General features: G+C 38.5%; 1 protein-coding gene and 1 long non-coding RNA gene across 2 annotated transcripts in view; both read left to right on the plus strand.

The window, feature by feature from the left end:
- LOC139747638 (transcription factor Sp9-like) overlaps nucleotides 1–1,013 on the plus strand; it is a 135,797-nt gene extending 134,784 nt beyond the window's left edge. Inside the window, exon 4 of the mRNA XM_071660145.1 lies at nucleotides 738–1,013. Within this exon, the coding sequence (XP_071516246.1) occupies nucleotides 738–928 (191 nt within the window). The 3' untranslated portion in view covers nucleotides 929–1,013. The remainder of the gene's footprint in view (nucleotides 1–737) is intronic.
- A 24-nt stretch (nucleotides 1,014–1,037) lies between these two features.
- LOC139747640 (uncharacterized) lies at nucleotides 1,038–5,604 on the plus strand. Its single transcript, XR_011712429.1, has 2 exons — nucleotides 1,038–4,104; nucleotides 4,136–5,604. It is a non-coding gene; the product is annotated as an uncharacterized lncRNA (long non-coding RNA).
- Nucleotides 5,605–9,576: the final 3,972 nt, after the last annotated feature.

Here is a 9,576-nt window from a genome sequence, read left to right on the forward strand (position 1 = left end):
TACGTTGTTAAACAATAAATTGCCATAGTCAGCCCTTACGTTTGGCAGTAAATAAATTTGTTAGATGATGATATGAAGGCTTGAGAATTCGGCTCTTCCATGACTTCTTCCAGTTGGTACTATGCTATCAAAGCCTTTGAGTACGATGGTACGACCCTTGAGTACGATGGTACGACCCTTGAGTACGATGGTACGACTCCCCTTGAGCATGATAAACGAACCTTGAGTACGATAGACGACCCTTGAGCACGATAAACGACCCTTGAGTATGATGGTACGACTCTTGAGTACCATAAATGACCCTTGAGCAACACGATATGACCCTTGACGCCACAGTACGACCCTTGAGTGCCACGATACGACCTTTGGAGTAGGATAAGTTAACCTTTGACCCTACCTAAGCCAATGGTTCTCGGGGGGGGGGGAGCTATCGTGCTCAAGGATCGCCACTCGTGTTCACTCGTCTTCCATAATATGATGCTCAAGGGATTCAAAACACTTCTCATTCACAAGTATGACTCTAAAACACAAAAGAGAAAATGGAAGAGCCGTCCATGCCTTTTTAGAGAAAGACCATATATCAATATTTTTCTCTTTTTTTCATGAAATGTTTATATGTTTCACGTTATTTATCTTTATTGTTTTACGTTGTTGTTTTTTTTTTTTTTTTTTTTTTGGTTACTCTCAGAGTGGCCAAGGGTCTGCCAGTAATCATCTGTTTTTTGTCACGGGTTCAGGACCGGCGCCAAGGAGACAACAGCAGCGAGGACCTCCAGGACGAGACAAATGCAACGGGGAAGGCGGCAGGGGCGAGAGCCAACTGCCCCGTGTACCCACACCTCGAGGCCAGTCTCCGACCACTGTCCTTCGGATCGCGGACATCAAGCGAAGCCCTAGTCCCCGAGCAACGTGTCCCTCACCAGACTAATCCTTTGAAGACATATGTTTCCTTCGTTTCCTCCTCCTCCTCCTCCTTCTCCTTCTCCTCCTCCTCCTCCTTCTCCTTCTCCTTCTCCTCTCCTCCTCCTCCTCTTCTCCTTCTCTCAACTCTAGCCCTCCTCTCTCCCTTCCCCTTTTCTTTCCCTTTCCTTCCTCTCTCCCTCCACCCATCCCACCCCTCCCTCCCTCCTTCCTTCCTTCCTTCCTTCCTTCCTTCAATCATCATCTCCTCTCGGGGATGTATTTTGTACCATACTGTAATATTTTTTTAAAAAAAAAAGTGATCTAAATGAGGAAATGTTATTTCTAGGTGTTTTCATGTTAATGGTGATGGATGGTTCATGATACTATTAACAAATAAATAACAAATCTATAACAAAACTGTCAAGGCATTTCGTAAGTCAAAAAAAAAAATAAGATGAAAAAAAGATTCATAATCTTTTTTTTATATATATATAAACATATATATACATATATATATATATATACATATATACTGAGTTTACGCAAAAAGAAAGAAAACGCTGAAAGCAGTTTAATGGTATACCAAGTCGGTCAATCAATTCCAATTGGACAAGTGTTTTTGTGTAACAAGGAACAAGACAAGACAGCTGACTTACAGCATCCGTGTTCGGTCAAACCCCCCAAGAGAAAAAGAATTCACAGATAGAGCAGCAAAATCAAAAAAACATCGTGTGGGGAGCCTTCTACCGCACTATGTGTGGCATGCTCCGCTGCACCGCGTGAAGTGACCTCCACTTCACTATGTGGAGTGCTCTCCACCCCAATGTGTGGAGGGGTTTCCACCACTGAAGAGAAAAACAAGAAAAAAAAGAGAGAGTGAGTGAGAGATATTTGGAGTGCCTTCTGCGACGATGTGGAAAGCCCTCCGGAACATTGTGTGGAGTATCTTCCACAAGACTATGTGGAGGGCCTTCCACCATTCTATGTGGAGTGCCTTCCACAACACCGTGTTGGGCGTTAGACCAGCTCTTCTTCACGGTTCTCTTGACGTTAGAAACATACCCGATCACCAGAGCCTTGAGTGCATAGGAAAGCAAACATATAAGCGTGTCACTGCTGGTCCTGACTTAACGTGGATATCATCTCTAAGCTTAAGCGTTTAGAGAATTCAACTTTTCCTCTTGTTTTTAAAAAGTTCCCCCCATCCCCTTTTTTTATTAAAGCTTTCTCCCTTTTTTAAAAGCTTTCCCCCATTTTTTTTTTAAAAGCTTTCCCTCCCCCCCCCCCCTTTTTTTGTGTGTCCTTGCTTTATTTTGCCCCTCGGACGAGCCTGTATGTTGTTGTAACTCAGAATATACGGTCAACCAGAGGTGCATGTTACCCAGCCGCTCACTTCTAACTAACCTGACACCCTCAGCCCTTCCTCCACCAACCCCTTTTTTTGGACCCGATGTCGTCCCACTGTCAACAGACGGACAGACAGATAGATAGATAGACGTCAGACGACTTGTTCCGGGGATGGTAGATATGAAATCCGGTTTTATGTTACACTCCCACAGAGTAATACTAATAGAACGACCTCCAGTCACCGCATTTTTATCCCATTGCTTACGTAAAGCTTGCAACGCGAACGGATTGATATGCACCTTCTTATTTCCTTCAAGTTTATGGCCTTTTATGTCTGTCTGTCGTCAAAAATGTATCTTTTTTTTTTTTTGTCTTTCTTTTTCACTGTATCTGTTAACTGTTGTATTCTTTTAACGTCAAGAGATGAGACGATAGAAAAGCTGAGTTTAACGCCAAAAATCTCGGGCTAAACCTCACATACACATCTCAGAGAGGCCGAAGACTTGAATGTCGCGACGATTTATATACATTTCTGTATATAGTAGCCTTTTCTTTTTTTTGTGATCCACTGTTCCGAGCGATATCTTTAACATCGCTAGAACTCCTTTACGTGCAAGATGTTGCATCACACCTGCCTAACCCACAGCCTTTCCTTACTACTACCCCTTTTTTTTTTTGGCTTTGGAGGAACTGGACTATCATATGTGTGTGTGTGTGTGTGCTTGTGTCTAATGTCCTCAACCCACCCCTCTGTACTCATTCTAAACACTACCAAAAAAATTGGAATGCGTTTGGCCATCGGATATTCATACTACCCAACGCATCTCTTGGTTCTTGTTTGAAGGGAGGATGGGAGAGTGTGAGACTGCATGTACTGCGTTCCTCCAAGAGCCATATGTTCTATAATTTTTTTTCATATGAACGATGATGAACAAAGTCTTCGGCCTCGAGAGAACTACAAGGTTTTTGCAGTTGTTCAGCCAAATGTTCTACCTCCTTTTGTGATTTTCAGTGTTTTTCATTTCTAATTCAAATATATATGGTTAAGGATTACCAGAACGGAACTCCCCTAAAGGCACCTAGTACACACACACACATACACACAGACACACACACACACACACACACACACACACACACACACACACACACACACACACACACACACACACAGCTTATAAGTACCCCAGAACCTTCTGCTATGAAAGAGACCTAGTGTTGCCTAGGACGTCTTTCCAAAGGCTCCTGCAGCCTACGCCTGCGCTACTTCCAGTAGCAAGGAAAGGTAGACCACTTTGGAGTTAGAAGTTCTTTTTAGTAGGCTTTACTCCCAGTGGTGTAACCTCATAGCAGGCGTAGTCTGGTTTTATATAGAATTGATTATATAAACACCCATGCATGAAGGTACACACACGATACACGCATGTTTATGTATCTGAGTGATATGTATGCATATGTAAATGTATGAACATGTATGCATGTGTGCTTGTGTCTCTCTACGTACGTGTGTGATAAGACACTGCGGGGAAAGAGGGGGAGCAAAGACATAGGAGTTGGCAAGGCTGCCTCCCTCAACACCTACACAGTTACTGAACAACATCTAGATCCATCTACCACAACTGGTGTTATCCACTCACAGGGAAATGATACACGATCCTACACAACACAGGTGTCGTGATACACGATCCTATACAACACAGGTGTCATGATACACGATCCTATACAACACAGGTGTCATGATACACGATCCTATACAACACAGGTGTCATGATACACGATCCTATACAACACAGGTGTCATGATACACGATCCTATACAACACAGGGTCATGATACACGATCCTATACAACACAGGTGTCATGATACACGATCCTATACAACACAGGTGTCATGATACACGAACCTATACAACACAGGGTCATGATACACGATCCTATACAACACAGGTGTCATGATACACGAACCTATACAACACAGGGTCATGATACACCAAATGGTATAACACTGATATACGCACAATATTCCTAACTATATCAGCTTGAATTACTATTTCAAAAAAAAAAAATGTATATTTGAGTTTCCGTGATGATGGCGACTTCATCTCTCTGTCTGATGTCGTCTCCACGATTCCAAGACGCAAAACAAAACACAAAAAGGAAGTAGAATCGATGGTTATTAAGATTTAATCCCTTGTTGTACTCTGTTGATCCCAGCTGCCCAGGGATTCCAACGTCTATATACATATATATACGAACATTGTGCACAGAAACGCGCACCTTCATAGAACATACAATCCTCCAACAGCTCGGATCGAACCCGGGACCCCTGTACAAGAGGCGGGAGTGCTAACCGCTTGGCTATAGGCCATAGCCTATCGGGTAGCATTCCCGCCTCTTGCATAGGGTTCCCGGGTTCGATCCTGGCTATTGGAGGTTTGCATACTATATATATATATGTACACACCCAATGCTCCAAGTTCTCAAGGTTTACTACAAACCTTAATGTGATGTATTGAGAAGTTAGACGATTGACATGATGCTATTGTCCCCTCCCTCTCTCTGTTGAGGGAGTGGTTAGGTTCTTGGCATGTGTGTGTGTGTGGTGGAAAAGCCAAGGCAGCAGACCAGACAAGGTACAACGAGGGAATAATGACATATCTAATTACGGAGATCTCCATGATCTAATTGAACAAAGGTTTTTATGTTTAAGAGATTGTAATATATTTTCACTAAATATTGTGGATAAAAAGAAAATGAACGTTTCTTTTGTGTTCATAGATCATCAACTGTTATTAATAGAATTCTTTTTTGATTAGATATTTTTTCCCCCCCCTCTCTCTCTCTCTCAATCAGGAAGACGATAGCTAGAGAAAGTTCTGTTTGATTATTTATTTGCCCTTCTTACACTGTATACAATTTACTCAGCGGGCCAATAACATTTTAGGTTTTTTTTTTGTGTTGTTGTTGATGGGAAAAAGAAAGAGAGAAAAAAAAAAAATCCTTGAATTCTCATTGGCCCGTTGACCACTGTTGTAGGGGAATAGTTAGGGTACACAGTATATGAATGAACCAATTACATTCCAGGATTTGACAATCCCACATTTCTGGCCGGTTACGTCAGGGTGTACCTCAAGGTTACGCCCTGTACCTCTCTTTTATGTATTATCTTTTATTGTTCATCCTCATATATGCCTGCCGTGTCTCCATGGCACTATATTTGACCCCCTTTGATAAGGTCACTTATCCAACGGTGTCTCTATCAACTTTGATTTTGGTCAGCCTTCTGTTTCTTTTGCCAATGTGTAAAAAGAATGTTTTTTTGAAAATAATAAAAACTACATGGTAATTAAACACTGAGGGATTTTCATTTTCTTTCTACTTCCTTGAAAAAAAATAAGAGAGAAAAAAAAGTGTGAAGTCTTCTGCCATTAGCCTGAAGAATGAGAAGATAAAGAACAGGAAGGAAAATGTTTGAAAGAGATGATGAAAAAAAAATGAGAACTATTAAAAACAGATCAAAAACATACGTAATATTGCAAAGTGATTTTTTTGTATTATAGTTTTATATCAGGAAGATCACAGATGACATATATATATATATATATATATATATATATATATATATATATATATATATATATATATATATATATATATATATATATATATATAATTACCATTATACACAACTTGTTTCACCATATTCAACATCCAGGTATACACTGACCTAAAAGTTTTCTTATATACTATTGTTTTATGATTCTCCACACACACACACACCACACACACACACACACACACACACACACACACACAGAGTGGATGGGGCCACCTTGTCCCTCAGATCCGTGTGGCGCTTAAGATCAACACCTGGGGGAATTGTGTCCCCTCTCTGTGGGCACCACGACGCGCAAGACCTACGAAGCTCAAGATTCACAGAGGATGAAGTTCATGGGGACGCATGTGAAGAGAGAGAGAGAGAAACAGTGTATCAACGCGTTGACAGGTGACCAACAGATGAGTTTAGAATGTGTTACAGGGGGAGGTAAAACAGGGGCTTGTTTCTGTTAACAGGAAAGGTAACAGATCTGATTCGAAGTCTTGGTTTATTATAATGGTCGCTCAGTTATTGGAGCTGGAGGGAGAGACACTAGGGACAAATACTATGGCGAGATTACATTAATTAGAACTGATGTTACATTCTTGTTCAGTGTTACATTAAATGTTATGTCGAGATTATATTAAGTAAGAATAAATTTACAATTTTGTTCAGTGTTACATTATACATCTTAGACTGAAAAAGGGAGACGTGCTTTTCTTACAGGGTTTTGAGAAAAGGCCAAAACCACAATGCAAGTGAGGGACGCTTCATTGTTGCAGTACAGGATGGCAGTAAGTGTCTTTGGATGCTAGGCTCTTAAGAGAGTAAAACCATATTTCAGTTGGCTAAACCGAATTACATATATATATATTCTTTATACCATTTTCTACATTCAGCGTTACGATTGTACCATCACGGAAACGCGAGTGCCATGATTCTAAAATGAAAGGTCCCACAACTGGCGTAAGTATACCGTTGGTGAAACATATGCTTAAGTCTACCATACAGTATGAAAATGTGCGTAAGGCTTTGCGTCATCATACCGTTCTCGATGCGTATCTACTGTCACTTATGTACACCTTACTGTAATAGAGAAGAGTGAGGAGTGACCTGATCACAACTTTTTAAGCTTTTTATAAAACAGGTGGATGATGTGGGCTGTAAACAATAGTTCTTTGAGAGATGTTGGGAATACAGCAGCCAGAAGGTATAATACGAAATCAAACATGAAACTTAGTTTCAGAAATTGATGTGAAGTTCTTTTATAATTCAAGACTGATGGATGAATGAATAAAATGAATGAGGACGTATTAATTACAAAATTTTACTGAAATTTAAAGAGTTGTAAGATAGCTGAGAATATTAAAGAAATAGAGTTCCAGGAGTGTATAACCCTCTTTTGTCCCCCCCTTATAGCACACATAGGTAATTGCTAATTCGTAATCACATACTTAGGGATACACCATATAGACGTACAATGGGGTACCCCACGTACACACACTAGGGGTTGAGGTAAGCCATGTACCTATACTAGGGGGTAAATCATGAGGTTAAATCGTACAAACACATACTAGTGGCCCTCACTACATACATATACTTTAGGGTGTACACCTTCGACACGTTTATCAAACGCTGGTTATATTAAAAACCTCATCAACTTGTTTTCAAGTCACCTGTTTCACCGTAGCTGAATCCTATGTTTATTTCCCTAATAAATGTTTTTAGATTTGATAGGTACGGGGCGATGGGTAGACAAGACACCCCCCTTCTCCCACAGCCTCGGAGATACAAGTCGAAGGTTGAAATATGAAAGGTATATAATTCGAAGCGAAGCCTCATGTTTATAACGGGTTGAAGAATGAAGAAGAAGAAGAAGAAGAAGGAGAAAAGTAAGAAAAGAAGAAGGAGAAGAAGAATGAAGAAGAAGAATGAAGAAGAAGAAGAAGAAGAAGAAGAAGAAGAAGAAGAAGAAGAAGAGAAGGAGGAAGAGGCAGTTATATTACACAAAATGATTCGATTTAAAGCTAAATAATTAAGGCCATTGTATAGCAAGCATGGCCATGACTCACTCATCTATGCAAATGAGCATCATGTTCCCCAGCTCTTGATGCACAGCTAGACGGTATATGTTAATGAAGTAGTATCTAATGATGATAACCATCAAAACAACTACTGTTCTTTGACGTGATTACATAAGATGGTATCAGACATCACACAAGAGAATTCATATTTTCGTTGGGATAAAAGTCATAACAAAAAAAAGTGTTATATATATATATATATATATATATATATATATATATATATATATATATATATATATCAAGGATCATTCTTCTATAATGGCATGCTTGTTCAAAGCCTTCAGATGATCACATTTATTGCAAAGCTATGTTATTTTCTCATATATCCTTATTGTAGTCTTTTATCTTTATCATGTAACAATTATTATCATTTTTGTGAAAATGATAATGATGAAAATAATGCTAAATATTTTGATAATAGAAATGATGATATTAGTAGTAGTAATAGTAGTAATGATGATATAATGATAATGATAATGATAATGATAATAATAATAATATAATAATAATGATAATAATAATAATAATAGTAATAATGATAATGATAACAATAATAATAATAGTAATAATTATAATATAATAATGATAATTATGGTGATACGTTTTTAATACTGATGTTATTGATGAAGACAGTAAACCAAGAACACTTCCTTAAACCACCTTGAAAAAAACATATTAAGTTTAGTATCACACTTCTGTATGGAGGGGGTGGAGAGTGGCTCACGCACCATAATCTTATAGAAGGTAATGCTAATGACTCAGATCACTCCCTCACCGCGCACGCCTCACGGTCCTTGTTCAAGAGTAGGTAAATGAGGATACAGAAATGAGTGTTCCTTCCTAGAGATCTTCATCATTGTAAAGCAGAGATGCTGGATTACATCACAACCCTCAGTCGTGTCGTTCAAGTGACTATATTCGCTACAGTCCACTTTGGTTCTAGATAGTCTGGACGTAACTCCATGGCCTTGTCTTCTAGTAAGGTTGCTAGTTAGGTTTGGAGTTGGTCGTTAGAGTTAGGTATATCCAATGAACGCCACTAGTCTTGTCTAGTTCCGTTTAACAACGCTAGGGTTGGGTGGAGCACAATCCACAGTCTACGTCAGCAACACTCCACATTACCCCGCTAAATGCACAATGCCCAGTGTGTACTCAATTTAGAGTATATATATATACATGATGTGATTACTACACGAAAGTGCACTTGAGAACTTATCGTGTTCCCTTTCTCTGTGGATTCATAGGAATATATATATATTGATGTTATTGATTTTATATAAATATATATATATATATATATATATATATATATATATATATATATATATATATATATATATATATATATATACATATACATATATATATATATATATATATATATATATATATATATATATATATATATATATATATATATATATATATATATATATGCAGCTGCCGTATGCAGCTATCATTCATTTCTATATCTATACTTTCCACCTTAATTATACTATACCCTGTAAGTCTCAAGTCTTCTATAATCTATAATACCAAATTAGAGATAAGAAAAATAATAAAAGATTTGATATACTCCCTGCTATTGATCATAAGACCATAACCTCGTAAAAGAAGATATCATACGTAATTTTCTACTCAA

This window comes from Panulirus ornatus, chromosome 69 (genome assembly GCF_036320965.1).
Source record: "Panulirus ornatus isolate Po-2019 chromosome 69, ASM3632096v1, whole genome shotgun sequence".
In the NCBI taxonomy this organism is placed as follows: domain Eukaryota; kingdom Metazoa; phylum Arthropoda; class Malacostraca; order Decapoda; family Palinuridae; genus Panulirus; species Panulirus ornatus.